Below are 17,066 nucleotides of genomic sequence, written 5' to 3' on the forward strand. Positions count from 1 at the left end.
TGTGTGTGTCAAGGAAAATCTTCCACTAAGAATAACTGTTTGTGACAACAGTGTAAAGCCTCGTACACACGGACCAAATGTCGGGCAGCATTGGCCGGTTCAATTGAAACCAGCCAACATTCGGCCCTTGTGTACTGGAGCCAGTCCGACAGAAGCCAGCCTTTCGTCATGGGGCCAAAAAAGTCTGCCGTTAGGCTTCCAGTCAGTGCTCTATGCCAATGGCCTAAAGCGCTGACTGGAGTGTTCTGTTGGGGGGGTGGCCGTCCTGCATCCCTCTGTCAGAGCACAATAGCACAACAGGGAAGAGCGCTGTACTAACATTAGATAGTACAGCGGGGAGATCGCTGAACTAACCACAACTGCTGGGTTGCATGGGGAAAAAGAAAACGAATAGTGTGTACCCGGCTTAGAGCTCCATGATCCTTGTATGGCCATTCTCACTCATGAGAAGTCGATCTATCAATCAACTTTTCACAAATAGGACTGCTGGATAATTTTGACAGTGAGGAGGAGGGGGAAAAGACTCCCCATGGTCAGAATACAATAACACAGTGGGGAGGATTCCCACATGCATACCGACTGTGTAGATGGGGGAATCAGTTCAGTTTTTTTTCCGTTAAGCTGGCTGGCTGAAAGAAAAGCAAAACTAAACCATGTATGGGCAGTTTATGCCATGAGGTGCAGTGTGTGTGTGTGTGTGTGGGGGGGGGGGGGGGTGTTCAGACAATGAATTGTTTTTTATTAGAATAAAAAGGTTATCCTGTAAAAATCTATTTTATATTTTTTTTATTTTTACCATTATCAGCTCAACTAAAAAAAATAGCCTCTGTTATGGTGAACCAACATGTAGTTTGACTATATAAAGTAATAAACAAATGTTTTTCATGAAACTGTAAAAGCTCTTAATAATGTACTTCTTATAATGTACTTCGTGTTGATTTGCACACTGAGGGGAGTAACAACCAGATGAGAAAACGGCAACAGCAGATGCCATTTTAACATGTGCTTCTTATGAGACTGCACTGTACCTATGACTTGATCTAAGGCCCTCTCACTGCTGTCCAATTTTTCTAATGACCATCACAAGCTGAAAGTGTTGCAGAGCAATCCCTCCTGTGTGTTAGGCTTCATTCACACCTGAGCGTTTTCAGCTCATAAAAAGCTTGCAAAACGCCCAAGAAGCAAAATCCCATTCATTTCAATGGCACCTGTTCACATCTGAGCGTTTTGTCACCTGAAGCAAAACGCCCGAAAAACGCCCTAAGCTCAAAAAAGAACATGAGCTTCTTTGGGGCAGATTACAGGCATTTTTCTGCTTTTTACATTGGTGACCTGAACAAAAACACGGCAAAATTGCTGTGAAAACGATGTAAACCCGCAGCAAAATTGCGGTAAAAACGCACGACTTTGAAACGCTCAGGTGTGAATGCAGCCTCAAAGGAGAACAGTCAGAGGTCAGAGTGCATAGTGGAGCAGTGATACTTGGTGAATGCAGTCAGTCCTGTACATGAATAAAAAATGCTCTCAGCTTCATCATGTAAATTAGGCTGTTATTAATATATGACACACTTTTTTCGTTAAGTGGAAGAAGTGTAAAAAGTTTTGTAAATATGCATTGTAAGGTTAATAAACATATGATTTAGTTTTGTTCTGTATCAATTAAAAAAAAAAAAAACATTAAATATATAAGTATTGGCAGGGCCGGCCCTACCATAGAACCCAATGGGACCATTGGTCCCGGGTGGCAGGTTCTGAGGGGGGGCACATTGATGCCCAAGAAGACAGTGGTCCCACTCGATCGCTCCATTCCACACGCCCGCCCCTCTCCTCTCCTTATTCCACTGTGTGGATGGCCCGGCGCCGCTGCTTTTACATGTAATGGCAGAGCACAGGTGGCTGCCCGCCCATCCTCTCTGTGGCTTGCCTGTGTCTAACCCCCCCCCCCCCCCACCCCTGCCTGTGTCTAACCCCCCCGCCACCACCGCCGCTGCCTCTGTCTGAACCCCACCAACACTGTTGCATGTAAATCTGACTTCCTCATAAATTTAACTTTGGTTTTAATTGTCATGATATAAAATAATGCGGGGGCCTTTTGGTGGACCTGATTTTTTTTTTTTCCAAAACTTACAGCCTTTTCCTTGGTATTAGAGCTGCTTACTACATCTTGTTTGTTTTATAATTGGCAAGAGCATATTTAATGCATCAGTGATGGGTTACACGTTTTATTCATTGCTAGCCTGTGTCAGATTATACTATCTGAGATTTTCTGCATCATAACAGATAAATCAATATTAGGCTGAGGAGAAGGAAAGTTAAGTATAGGAGAGAATGAAAAGACAGTATTTGTGCTCCATTGAGCAGTAAATATATGTAGCCTCTTTAGACCTTTCATTGATTCTTTTCCATTTGAAGCCTCGTAATGCCTCATGACATTTTGCTGTTTTCTATTCTTGAGCAACAGGCAGGCTAAGTCTGCAACATTCATTTTTACTAATATACCTTTCTTTTTAGTTGTTCCAGTGAGGAAACTGAGAACTGTCTTGAAAGGAGATGATGTCCTTCTGCAGTGTGACCTTTGGTCCAACCTAGCTAAGCCTCTTTGGCTAGTGAATGGCACTGACCCACTGGATGAGGATGATGGTCGCCTTCGAGTGGGAGTCGATGGACTCCTCATCACAGATGCTCTTTTGGATCACAGTGGGGAATATGATTGTTACTCTGAAGAAAAAGGCTTGCAGTCTATAGTTGCTTCATATAACGTCAGTGTTCTACTACAGCTGCCAAAACCATCTGATGCTACCCCCAACAACCAGTTGCCAACACCAGCACCTCAATCTTCTTCCAAGCTGGAATTTGTGTACATTTCTATCATCACGATTCTTGGTGGACTGTGCTTAGTCCTTTCTATAGTTCTATTGTATGTTTCTTGCCAGCAAAAAAGAAAGGGCAAATATGCAATGAGCAATTCTCGGATAACCAGCGTAGAACTTCAGACGGTGTCTTCAAACTTCAAAGACAAGTCTGAGGAACATAATTATTCTGATGGATGCCTTCAGATAATTCCTGGAGAGGCACCAACTGCATCTCCCACCAAAACGAATCCTCCTCCTCCACCACCACCACCCCCTTTACCATCAGAGTTCACCAATGGGATCAGTACCCTGCCTAACATGCTGAGGAAAATGAATGGTAACAGTTACATGCTTTTAAGACAGAGTGAGGAGGCAAGTTCTCCTTTGTACAATTCATTCACAGAGGAACTTAGCAAGATCTTGGAGAAAAGGAAACATACGCAGTTGGTTGAAAAGCTGGATGAAAGTTCAGTTTAGTAAAAACTAATAAGATACTATGAAAAAAAAAACAGAAATCTACCTCAAATTACTTTTTTAAACAAAAAACATTTTATTATATTTTCATTCTGCTTTCACTTTTAATTTTATTTATAAGCAAAAACACAAAAAGTGCAGTGACAAGTCCACGACTCTTTTCACACTATATACATCTTTATCTGTGGAGCTTTAGGGTTCTCTTCTGCTATAAAATGGACATGTTGTAGGAGGCTGTGCTCTCCTTGAAAAGAAATCCTGCTCTGTTCTGGAAAAACTGACCAAAGGAAAAAAGGTAGGTGTGTATTTCAATCAAAGCCTCCTTCGTTGCTTGTGTATATTCCTGGCTATGGGTTACTGTACATGTGTTTTGCCTCTGACCTGTATTTGCGAAGGATGTGAAGCACAGTGGTTAAAGGAAATCTATGGTCACAGCATACAACTTATTATTTTTTTTTTTTAGCACTTTATTTAACATCAGTATTGTAATAGCAATACAAACAATAATTTTTGACAATCCTATTTAAGCTTACTTGAAAAATCTCCTTACAATATTGTGAGTGCTGCAATCTGTTTCTGCAATGTCCTAGATTCGCTGCATGCTTTGCAGCTTTTCTGCTGTTTACCTTCAATTTGTAGGAACTATACACCAATCAGCCATAACATTGTCAGCAACTACCTAATAGTGAGTAGGTCCCCCTTTTGCCACCAAAATAGCCCTGACCAGTCAAGGCATTGACTCCAAAGTAGCATATACATGAATGACATGACCCAAGGTTTCCCAGCAGAACATTTCCCAGGGAATCACACTGCCTCTGCTGGCTTGCCTTCTTCCCATGTTACATCCTGGTACCATCTCTTCCCCAGATAAGCGACACACATACACCCGGCCACCCACATGATGTAAAAGAAAATTCATCAGACCAGGTCCTTTCTTCAGTTGCCATGTGGTCCAGTTCTGATGCTTATGTGCCAATTGTAGGAACATTGGCTGTGGACAGGGGATAGTATGGACACCCTGATCGATCTGCAGCCCTATATGCAACAAACTGCATAGTACTATGTGTTCCGCCATCTCTCTTTGAGAACCAGCATAAACTTTTTAAGCAATTTGAGTTACAGTGGCTCTTCTATTAAATTGGACTGCGTGGGCCAGCCTTCGCGCCCCACATGCATCAGTGAACCTTGGCCGCCCATGACCTTGTTGCAGGTTCACCGTTTTTCTTTCCTTAGACAACTTTTGGTAGGTCCTGACCACAGCAGACTGGGAACATCCCACAAGAGCTGCAGTTTTAGAATTGCTCAGACCCAGTCGTGTAGCCATTATCATTAGACCCTCTTCAAAGTTGCTCAAATCTTTACGCTTGCCCATTTTTTTCTGCTTTCAACACATCAACTTTAGGGACAACACGTTCACTTGCTACTTAAAGCGGAGGTCCGCCAACATTTTTTTTTTGAAAGTCAGCAGCTACAAATACTGCAGCTGCTGACTTTTAAAATATGGACACTTACCTGTCCAGGGCGCCTGCCTATGTCGGCACCCGAAGCCGATCTGACGCTCGGCTCTCGGGTGCTGCCGCCGCCATCACCTGTAAGGGAATCAGGAAGTGAAGCCTTGCGGCTTCACTTCCCGGTTTCCTGCTGCACATACGCGAGTCGCGCTGCGAAATCCGGATGGTCCCTGCTGTCTCTGGGACCCGTCTGTTTCCCAGCAGACAGTGGGGGGGGCGTAGACTTGGGACACGGGAGTCTATGCCCGGAAGTAGGTGCAAATACCTGTATTATACAGGTATCTACACCCCCCCCCTCCCCGAAAGGTGCCAAATGTGACACTGGAGGGGGGGAGAGTTCCGAAAAGCGGAGGTTCAATTTTTGTGTGAACCTCTTCTTTAATATATCCCACCCACTGTCAGTTGCCATTGTAATGAAATAATGTAGTTCACTTTACCTGTCAGTGGTCATAATGGTTTGGCTGATCAGTGTATATCCCATGGTATCTTGCTGCTTGCAAGCAATGATTCCTGTACTGAGGCCATTTCCCGAAACTCCTCCTCTCAGCGCCTCTAGTTCTGAAGGCAGGTTCTGTGAACTCCGTGACACAGCAGTACTTACTCACAGCGCATAGTGAATATGTGTCACAGAATTCAAGGAAGTAAATGAGTGGGGATCTTCACAAATTAAGTTTACACACTTCATGGTTGTTCAGATTAATAGAAGAAGGCTACAAATATTTGAAGTGTAATGTGGAAATGAAATATGAATTTACATTTTGACCATAGAAACCCTTTACATTTTGTATTTGATCTTGGTGATTAGTGTTCACTTTTGTTGTGTGTCTTTCCTTCCTGTATACAATTTAATTAAAATGAAACGTGAGTGCATATTAATCACTTTTCAAATGCAAACATTTTTTCTTTGAAATTATGCTATGTGTGATTTGCTTTGGAGTCTGACACTCTTGAACACCGATCGTCAAAAGTGACACACTGGGGGTTATTTACAAAAGGAAAATCCACTTTGCATTACAAGTGCACTGCAAGTGCATGTAGAAGTGCAGTCGCTGTAGATCTGAGGGGTAGATCTGAAATGAAGGGAAGCTCTGCTCATTTTTTCATCCATTCATGTACAAGCAAAAATGCTGTTTTTTTTATTTTTCTTGCATGCCCCTCTCAGATCTACAGCGACTAGCCTTCCAAGTGCACTTGCAGTGCACTTGTAATGCAAAGTGGATTTGCCCTTGGTAAATAAACCCCACTGAATCAGGGGAGAAATGGTGCTTGTGCAAAGTTTGATCTGTTTTGATGGTTTGGCCATAAAGGCCAACTGAACATTTACTTTAAATCATGGAAATACATTCAAGGTGCATCAAAGCAAAAGTTGTGCAGTCATACAGCTTGTTTTCTTCAGCCACTTGAGCTCTGGAAGATTTTACCAGTCATGACAAGGTAATTTTTTGATATTTAGCACTGCTCTACTTTAACTGGTAACTGCGCGGTTATGCAACGCTGTGCCCAAATTAAATGTATATAGTTTTTTTTCACACAAATAGGGCATTCTTTTGGTAGTATTTGATTACCACTGGGTTTTTTTATTTTTTGCAAGAAAAATTAAAAATTACCAAAAAATTGACAGGTATGCGCCCGGCCTATATCGGGAAGTCGGCAGCAATGTACGGGTACGTCACTTTGCCAGTATGGACCACCCGTCCACAGTACCTTGTTGATAGGCGTTCCGCAAGTGGTTAAAAAGCAGCCATAGCCTACATCTAAAAGCCTTTCTCTTGCCATCATGCTACACCCCCTGCTGGGCTACAGCTTCCCAATCAGCAGGGAGCTTGAGCTTTGCTCATTGCAGAGCTATAGGCTTGATTCAGCAAGGGGCATACTAGAGCAGAGACTAGCATTTTCCACACAAAGAATAAGCACACCTGTCTACAGCATGCTGGCACGAGACAGGATGTTCTACTCTGGCTGTGGCTGCTGTCTAAAGAAAATATACTGTTTTTAACAGTTTTTGTATGTGCCTGGAATGTATTTAGCAGATTTAAACTGAAAGTTCAATTGGGCTTTAATGCAACACACATTAAGGCGCAATATGACGGACTGCTTAGGTGTGAATGGACCCTAAATGTTTACACAAACATCAGATATTACAAATAATTTTTACATGTAAAAGGCAAAGGGGTTTTGTCACTAAATAATTTGAGCATTTTTAGCAAGACTAAAATATTTTATGCTTTAAAGGAAAATATGAAAGTTGGTGGAAAAATATAAAGAGAAATGTTTATATAAACCGTAAAATGTTAAGCCATCAACATTATTTTGTTTGGCAATAAAAACATTTAATGCAAAAAGTAGTCTCTATTCTTTGTTAATAATGCATGTGTTCAAAGGATAACTGAAAGCAAAGCAGGATTCACGAATGCATGAATTTTTAGTATAGATCAGCCTTTCTCAGCCTTTTAACCCAAGAGGAACCCTTGAGATCATTTTCAAGCCTCAAGGAACCCCTCAGAAAACCAATTCATTGGAGGTCAGCAGCAAAAAATCTCTCTGTCAGAAGAATGCCTCCTTACAATGGTGGGCAGTGGGAAGAATGATCCTCTTACAGTGGTAGTCTGTGGGAAAAATCCCCCCCCCCTTACAGACAACTAAAAAGGTCTTTGGTGCCATGCAGCTAGCTCTGCCAAGTGGCCTTGCCATGGCAATCTGCTACAGCTCAAAGAACCCCTAGCTACCTCTGGAAGAATCCTGGTTGAGGATGGATGGCATAGAAGATTATTTGCATCTTTATTTATGGGCTTTGATTGTAAAGGAAAATTTATTGACTTAAAGAGGGAGTCCCGCAATTTTTTTTTTTTTTTTAAAGTCAACAGCTACAAATACTGCAGCTGCTTACTTTTAAAATATGGACACTTACCTGTCACAGGGTCCAGCAATGTCAGCACAAGGCCCTAGGCATGGATGAAGTTCAAGTAAACCACCTGTGAATGAGTTCTAAGGTGATATCAGTACTATGTGATTCACTGTTTTTTCTGCTAAAGGCCTTGACAAGAGGAAGCAAAGCACCACCTCTACTGAGATGGCTGCCTGTACATAAACAGAGTGCAGAACAAGACATGGCAAATCAATAACGGGGAAAAGAGCTGCAGGGAGACCAAAGAAAATAATGGGGTCTAGTTTTTTTGCCCTTAAACTAGGACCACGCGAGAAAACTGGAGCATCCAGAGCAGACCCACAAAAAAGTAAAATAAAACAAGCTTCTAAAAATACGAGCTTCATAGACATCAATGCTTTCAATGCTTTCTGAGCCGCTGACCAGTATGCAGATTAGGCATTCTGAATTCACCTTGATTTATTTTGCTGCATGCCAATGATAAAACCAACTACTATTTTTAGTAGGTCTGCAATGGCAGCCCCCTTATTTCTCTCATGCCAGGTTTCCCTTTTGGATAAACTGGCCTTTTGAAGCTTTAAACAAGTATTGTGAACAATATTCAGTTTTGGTAGGGGTGGATGAATTTGTATGAATTCAGGAAGCTGTCTACCCAGTCCAGGACTCAGCTTCAGCTGAAAACGTAGGCGATGACTGTAGCTTTTGGAAGTACCTAGTATGTCTGAAGAGTTTAAAACAAGCTCTTAGCTGCAATAGCAGTCATGAGTTTGCTCCTGTTTTTTACCAGCAGGCTCTGGACTTTAATGTAAAAGTAACCCAGGCAGCTGGCTGCAAGCACTGATCAGTGTATTCTGGCGGGTTGTGAGGCCCCCCTGCCAGAATACAATAGCGCATCAGGAGAGATCCCCTCATCACACATTGTTGTGTTCGTGTGGGCATCTGTAAGGTTTTTTTTTTTTCGTTCAACCTCCTGGTTGAAAAAAAAAAACTTAATGTGTATATCCAGCTTAAAACAAAACTAAGACAAATCAAGATGGGTGTATAAAGCAGCCTTAGAGAGAGGGTGTCAACTGTTTGCAATGTTAACAGTGAGAGAACATCTCTGTTGTAGTGTTAGGGGGAAGAAACAAGAAAATCTTCAGAAAAGAAGAAGGGATTAACATCTAGGGGGGAAATAAAAAATATATATAAAGTAGGAAAGAAAATGAGAGATGGGATTGGTAAAAGTGATGGCTGTGCTGTCACACCCCCCCCCCCTCGCAGCAGTGACTGGTCAATAAGGAGGCTAAGAGCCAGAGCCACATGGTAGCCCCCCTCATCCAGTGCATCAAATGTGCCTAAAGCGGAGTATACAAACTGTGTTTTGTTTTTTGTTTTTCGTTGAACAAAAAAAAAAACTCACCCCTGCATCCACGCAAGCAACGTTGATACAGGAATCTCTCCTACTGTGTCTTTATATTTTGTATTCTGACAGCAGGTTCTCAGGTCCTCCTTCCTTGGCTGCATGCACTGATCAAATGCTTGTTTTCCAGAAGGACCGTTCAACAAAAGCCGCTGCTGAACTGGACGATTTTTGATCCATGTATAACCTGCTTAAGACTAGCCGCTTCCATTTGCGGGCGGTATAATAATATCCTAAGTTCCCAGGTTCCCCGTACCGTCAGAATAATCTTTAGATAGAAGGTGCCAAGGGACAGGACCCAAAGCCCTTTACCGGACAGCTGCTGCGCTCATTGCTCCCGCAGACACCATTTTCCACCTTCTTTGCTGTAGAACGAGCCCGCAGAATGCCAGCCACAAAAGGCCCTTTGGGCACCCCACTACAAACTTTCATCTTCCGAATCTTGATTTTTTGTGAGTCTTGGTACTACGGGATTCCAAGAAGCTTGAGTCCCTCAACTTTAAAAACATCAGGCTGATAATCTTTCATGATTACTCGGTCAATACACAAAGGCTCCGCAGAACCTTTGACCAGGTGAAACTACAGCTTCGCAATGAAGGCATTAAATACAGCATGCTTTTTCCAGCCTGTTTGAGAGTACAAGATGGTGAGTCTGTTAAAGTCTTTACTTCGCCGGAGTAGGCCATTGCTTGGCTTGACACACTGCCTAGAAGCCATTAGCACTTTCTGTGTACTGATGCTATGCCCATCTAGCTCCTTGCTGCTTTCATTCAAATTGGATTATCAGGCTTTGCCATGCTGAGCTCAATATGCCTTTTTAGCTGCAGTGAACTCTATGCTGTGTTTTATCTGTCTACAGCAATCATCTTTTATCTTGGTAGATGTAAATCCTGGTGCCTTATATCAGGATGGCTGTATGGAACCACCATGTGAACTCCATCTGATCTACATCACAAAGCTATAATGTTTGAATGTGTAATACACAGTAGTTGGGAGTTGGCAACTATGTCAGTGCCCTCAGTTTTTATCTGAATGATATGCAGTGATTTACCAGCAGCATCTCAAAGGAATACCTCTTTTGATACTGTTTTGGTTGCTTTTTCTATTCACAACCCCAATGTTTTTTTTTTACTCATTTTGGGGGCGATGGGGTGGGTTTATTGCTGCCTGTTAGTGTTGGGGTTATCTTTATAGTGAAACTGTTCTCACCTGAAGGATGCTATACTGACCTCTTATTATTACTACTAGATTGCATTTTTGGTCAAATGCTTTATACTGGCTGTCCTCCTCTTTTCAGGTCCAATGGAGCTCTCTCCCTTTTTACTTTGTAATATTCTCTAGCTATACTCATGACTCCCTTAACAATTATGTCCTGGATTGTTAGGGGCCTTAATGCTAAGATTTAAGTGGAAGTCCAGCCTAACGCTAAAATCTCTACATCTACAGACATCCACAATCTAACACTAAACCACTAGCTGGTTTTCAAGTGTTAAAGCCAGTACACACAATACAAAAATGGGATGGAAAAATTGGTATGACGAGCTGTCTGACGATTTTCGGATAGTTAATACGGGGCTTTCGACAGCCGATTTCGCTTTTTCGTCAGACAAAAGTTGGATGTGCAAACTATACATTCTTTGTCGGATGTGAACTCAACGTCCAATTTTCGTATCATTAGTATGGTTTTCGTACTAGACTAAGCATGCTCAGAAACAAAAGAATACATACAAAACTATTCAACACATTGCGTCACTTCTGACGTTGTATTCTGTCGTACGAAAATTTTCCTATTGTGAGTAACCTCTTCACTTTCGACATGAGACTAGCAAGCCACAAAAAATGGACGTTCGGCCGTCCGAAAATCTAAGCGTGTGTACCAGGCTTTAGGATCAACTGGGACAAATCGGTGTTATTTCCTTTAAACCATACAGCTCTTAAGTTGCTCTTAGTGCCTTTCTTAGTTTAAATATTTGGGGGTTACAGTCCAAAGCAGTAGCATCCCCACCATTAGGGGTGCATGGGCATCGCCCCCCCCCCCCCCATCCATGGATTCCAATGGGGTTTTATTTTTTTTTTTTTTTTGAAGCATATGATTAGAACCAGAGGCTCTAATAAGCTTCAAAAAAGGTAAGGCTTGGGGCGCAGAGTACTGCGCCCTGAGCCCACCCAGTTGTGTGACAATAGTGAATGAACATTCGCTGTTGTCACACTGATTCTCCTCCCGGCCAATCAGGCGATCCTTTTGGCCGCCTAGGAGAAGGAGGGAGGAGACGCACGGTCGCCGTGAAGAGAAGCAAGAGAAGCCATCGCCCGAAGGGAAGCAATGCCTGCTTGATTGGGTAAGTTCGGAGCTGACTGATCGTGGGGGGAGGGTGCGATTGGACAAATTGCCCCCCCCCCCAGAAAAAAACTCCAGCCGCCACTGGTCCAAAGGGACCTGTTATTCTATCTGTTTCTTAATTTACAGCTTCTACTTCTCCACTTGACTCAAAGATGTGATGTGTTGAATTCTCTACCTTTAACCCCTGTGGGGAGAGCGAACTTTATTAAAAAAAACTTTTTTCCCCAAGTTTCCATTTGCAGTATATTCAGACATATTTCTGTCCTGATTCCTAAAACATTCTTTAATATACTGGATCAGATTGTTACCTCCTTTATATGGGCAGGTGGTACACCTAGGATTGCTAAGAAGATTGCTTCAGCTGCTGCTTACCCTTGGTGGCTTGGCCCTCCCATGCTTCCAGAAACACTATTGGACTGCAGTACTTGTGACCATTCGTTGTTGAATTTCTCAGGTGGCTAACAACCTGGTGGCTGCTTTATTACTTTATTACTTAAGTAATTTTGCTTTCCAGGGCCCTGTTCCAACCTCACTGTTCCTATAAAGACCACTCCCCATGTATGGAGAGAGGTCAGCATTAAATTAGAAGCCACAGATGTATGGCCCTCTTACACCATACTTTGGGGGAACTCCAGGCTCCCACATTTCCATTCCATACCGGACCCGTTTATATGGGCCAAATATGCACTGCAGGATGTTATGTCTCGAGGACATCTGTTAATGATTAATAGACTGAGATCCTTGTACCACCTTACAGCTTAGACACGCAGCCGAGGCCCAATTTGTCTTTTCTTTTGTTCTAGCCTCCCATGTATTTGAGTGTCTCCTGATAGCTGAACAAGTGGATAGACTCCTCTCCTCTTTATACCTTTGCCTAGCTCAAACTGATACTCCAAAGGTTACTCAACTGTTTCAGACATGGCAACAAGACATTCCCACACTAACTTATGGTGCTTTGGAAGAGGGTATCCAACAATACCTTTCACTTATATCGGCAAAAGACAAATGGGTGCAGCTAAAATCTTTCCATAGAGTACGTTACGCACTATGGCGTCTCTCCGCCATATTACTGTGGAAGCCGCCTACCCTAAAATTTACACTGAGCTTGGTACATTTATCCACATGGTGTGATCATGTCCACTTATACAAGACTCTTGGCAGAAGGTGGTGGGAGATTTATGTGTGGTGAGTGGGGTGGAGATCCCTTTGGATCCACTAATAATCCACTGATATGGTTGATACCACTTGGCATAAAAAAGTTGTTTCTCTGCTATACTGCATACTATGCTAGGAAGACTATTCTTACCAAGTGGAAGCTATTTGACCTCCCTTCGGTACATTACTCTCCACTATATAAATGTGCCTACTTGGGGTGTAACTATCCTTAATATTCATAAATATCTAAATGGCATGAGTGAAGGCTAAGGGACATTATGTTGTAAATATGGGCTAGTTGGTATATTAAACTATTGCCCTGCGGGCCTTTTTTCTGTTTTTGTTTTTTCTGGATCTCAGGTAGGACACTAAGATCTTGCTATCTATCCCCCCCTTCCGCCTCTCTTCAACCCTCTCTACTCCATCCTACCCTAACTTTCCCTCTTTCACCTGAAATCACTACCTAGTATGTCTGCGATTTGATAGATAATTCCTCATGTCCATACCCCCCCTCCTCTTCCCCCCCCCCCCCCCCCCCCTTGTTGGATGGAAAGCCCTTAAGGTTCCATTTAATATCCAAGTCTGCCGACCTGCTAATCGAACATTATTATTGCATGTATACTTTACCTGTATGATGTACAATTGTATACTCTGCTAACTTGTGAATTCTCATTTATTTTCCTATGAGACTATGTGCCATTAATGATTGTTGGTATATCTGATCAGTAATGTTTAAACTAGGAAACAATCCTGCAGACAATCCATAGGCCAATTTATCTCAGGTAAATAATCCACTGACCAGATTAAAGCCAAATTTTAGATCAAGAGCTTGCTAATAATTTTAATACATACCTATTTAGTACCTATCAATGTACTCACTGGGTCTCTATGCAATGCAGACAAATTAAGACTGGTGGGAGGAGCCTTTGTACTTCTTTCAAGAGTGCTAATATATATTTAGTACACCTCTGGAAGACATTAATATTTCCCAATTTTTTTATCCCTCTCACTACCAGAAAAGTATTTGTGTTTTTTGCACATATGTTAAAATCATTTTGAGCCTGAAGATTAGTTAAACCCATCCCCCAAATAGTACATATTTTTTGAAAGCAGAGATCCTAGAGAATAAAATGGTGGTGTTCCAATTTATTATGTCACATGATATTAGCACAGTGGTTTATCAAACGTAAATTTACAGCAAAAAGAAAAAACTACATGAAGTTAATTTTAGTGCCTACAAACACAATATGTTACCCATTTTTATTAAAATATAAAAGATGAGGTTGTGTTGAGTAAATAAGTACTCTGCATGTCAAGGTTTGAAATTACGAACACCTGTTTGAAACGGCGACAAACTTCAATATCCTACAATTTTCAAAGTTGACACTTTAAAAGCTTTAACAGGTCATCAGTTTAGAGATAACTATGAATAATGGCCCTAGAGTTATTGACATCAGTCCAGCACACACAGCAATATGTATTGTAAGTAACGCAATTGACGTGTGTGTTTACATACATGTGTAGAGAGGGAGGTGATTGTAAAGGGAATTTTTTTTTTTTTTAAATAACAAACATGTTATACTTAACTGCGCTGTGCAATAGTTTTGCACAGAGCAGCTCCGATCCTCCCCTTTTCTGGTCCCCCGCCGGTGATCCTGGCTCCTCCCCACTGTTGAGTGCCCCCATAGCAAGACACGTGCTATGGGGACACTCGTGCAGGCTTGATCCTGAGCCACGCTTTGCGTGTCCATTGACACACACACACACACACACACACTGGTCTTGCAATGCATTATGGTAAAAAATCTTTTGACTTTAGAACCCCCCCCGCTGCCAATGTATGGCATACTTCTGTAGCCTATCTACCTCTTTGGCATGGGAACACAGCTTTGAATTCCTAAGCACATGGGGAAATAAAAAGAACTTGGACCTCTCCATCTCCTCCCTCCACCTCAGCTCACAAGATATCTTCGTGGTAGATTAAATTCTAATAGCCTAATACAAAGACTAAATTTACATTCATATTCACCTAGTGTTCTTTGCAATGTCCTCCTTGATCAGAAGTTTTTATTGCAACCCCTTTACTGCCAAAATCCAGGAAAAAGGTGTGCAATGAAATAAAAATTGTGAGTGTTCTTTCCAGCTTGGATACCCTTCAGTACAAGTAACCTCAGAATGATTATGCTGTGAATTAGCTGAGTCTTTTCTGCGCACATACTCAAGTGATTGCTTATTCCTCTCTCCAGCCTGATCCAGCAAATCGATGTGCTAGCTCATTAAAATCTTCAATGTAAAGAGTACAATTGAATTCACTTATGGTTTCTGGCTATACAAGTAGTTAAACCAAGTAACTCTGGCATGCTTGATCAATACTGATTCACACGCATTGACCGCATACAACCTTCCATATTTTTTTCAATCTTATAGGCTAGTAGTTGAGGAGGAAAATATATCATCCTTGATCTCAAAGTGTACTGCCTGAATTCTTTACCTCCAATACTCACAGACATTGTTCATGCTTGACTTGTAAAGGCTATGCTAAAGGCTATCAGTTTCAGCAGGCATTTTCAAAGCATTTAGGCACTTGCCTACTGGGCACTTTCACCCCCTTCCTGGGTGCCAGCTTTCAGTGCTGTCATACTTTGAATGACAATTGCACGGTCATGCAACACTGTACCCATATGAAATTGTACCATTTTTTTTCACACAAATAGCACTTTCTTTTGGTGGTATTTAATCACTACTGGGTTTTTTATTTTTTGCTAAACTAACGAAAAAAGACTGCACATTTTGAGGAAAAAAAAAAACGTTTTTCATAGTTTGTTATAAAATTTTGCAAACAGGTAATTTTTCTACTTCACTGATGTGCGCTGATGAGGCTGCACTGATAGGTGGCACTGATAGGCAGCACTGATAAGTGGCAGTGCTGCCTACCAGTGCCCATCAGTGCAGCCTCATCAGCGCACATCAGTGAAGGAGACAAATTTTATTATAAAATTTTGCAAACAGGTAATTTTTCTTTTTCACTGATGTGCGCTGATGAGGCGGCGCTGATGGGCACTGATAGGTGGCACTGAAGGGCACTGAGAGGTGGCACTGAAGGGCAGCACTGGTAGGCAGCACTGTTAAGCAACACTGATGGACACTAATAGGCACTGGTAGGTGGCACAGATAGGTGACACTGATGAGGAGGCACTGATTGGCAGCACTGGTGGGCACTAATTGGCAGCACTGGTGGGACTGCACTGATCAGTGCCGATGTCCCTTTAACACAAGCTGGTTATCGGCTTTCTTCTTCTCTCCACACGCTATCAGTGCGAGGAAATAAAAGCTGATAACCGGCTTGTGTTTACATCCTGTGATCAGCTGTCATTGGTTGACAGCTGATTACGTGGTAATTGGTCCTTTACCCCGATCTGTGATAAGCTGAGTCCAAAGGACACCCTCCCGGCAAACTCATGCCGTGTACACACGACCAGACTTTTCAACCGAACTGGTCCGACGGAACGAATCCGTCGGACAATTCGATAGTGTGTGGGCTTCATCGGACCTTTTCTGTCTCAAAATCTGTCAGACTTTAGAAATAGAACATGTTTCAAATCTTTCCGACGGACTTGAGTCCGATCGAAAAATCTTTTGGCAATAGCGTGGGCAGGAACTAGTTAAAAAGGTGCAAGCCACCGAAAGCGCAAAAATTACTTGTACTGCAGCTTACTGGTCCTTATACATGATGACTGCATTACCTTTTTGCACTTATTGGACAGATATAACAAAATGCTTTAAATTGTATAATTTATAAACCAATATAGACAGCAAATAAGAGAGGCTTGTTATTGGGGTTTATACACTTTAAGGGCTTGTTTTTACTGTTCCCCCTTAAGATGCAATTCAGCGAACAAGGGTGTACACATACTGCAGCAACCTATGTCAACCCAAAAACCTTATATTTTTTCGAAGTTGGTATAGAGTGGGGAAGGTTTGGAACTCCTGTTGGATTATTATTGCTATCCAGCCCTCAATTAGAGAGATTTCCCCAATTTATTGTTTTGCTGAGGGAAAATCTGCAACAGAGACACCAACAAAAATCTGACAGGGCCTCAAGCTTTCCCCTACTTATCTAAAGAAAAACTTTTTTTATTTTTGTCTGTTGCTGTAAGTGTTTTGCTTACTTTGTTTAAGGTAAAAGCAGTAAAGGAAAAAATCTTTCTAGCGGAGCCCAAGATAACTGTAAAAACTTGACAGGGGTTCCAACCCCTCCCCATTTTATCTACCACACAAAGTAAATCTGTAGACAATACAGTATGCAAAAGACTTTCAGTTACTGAACAAGCACAAGTTGCCACATCATACCCTACATAGTGTGCCAGTCTGCCTTCTGGGTGTAAAGGAAAATAGGCAGAGTTCCTCCCAGAATGCAGTCCTTGGTACCTAAGGACCATTGCCACGT

General features: G+C 42.0%; 1 protein-coding gene across 2 annotated transcripts in view; it reads left to right on the forward strand.

Moving 5' to 3' along the window:
- The window catches only part of SEMA4G (semaphorin 4G), a 309,056-nt gene that overhangs the window by 286,277 nt on the left and 5,713 nt on the right, over nucleotides 1-17,066 (forward strand). Inside the window, exon 15 of one of the 2 annotated variants that reach the window (XM_073596158.1) lies at nucleotides 2,512-3,625. In XM_073596158.1, the coding sequence (XP_073452259.1) occupies nucleotides 2,512-3,329 (818 nt within the window). In that variant the 3' untranslated portion in view covers nucleotides 3,330-3,625. The remainder of the gene's footprint in view (nucleotides 1-2,511; nucleotides 3,626-17,066) is intronic. The other variant, XM_073596157.1, reaches the window with a different exon arrangement.

This window comes from Aquarana catesbeiana, linkage group LG08 (assembly GCF_042186555.1).
Source record: "Aquarana catesbeiana isolate 2022-GZ linkage group LG08, ASM4218655v1, whole genome shotgun sequence".
In the NCBI taxonomy this organism is placed as follows: domain Eukaryota; kingdom Metazoa; phylum Chordata; class Amphibia; order Anura; family Ranidae; genus Aquarana; species Aquarana catesbeiana.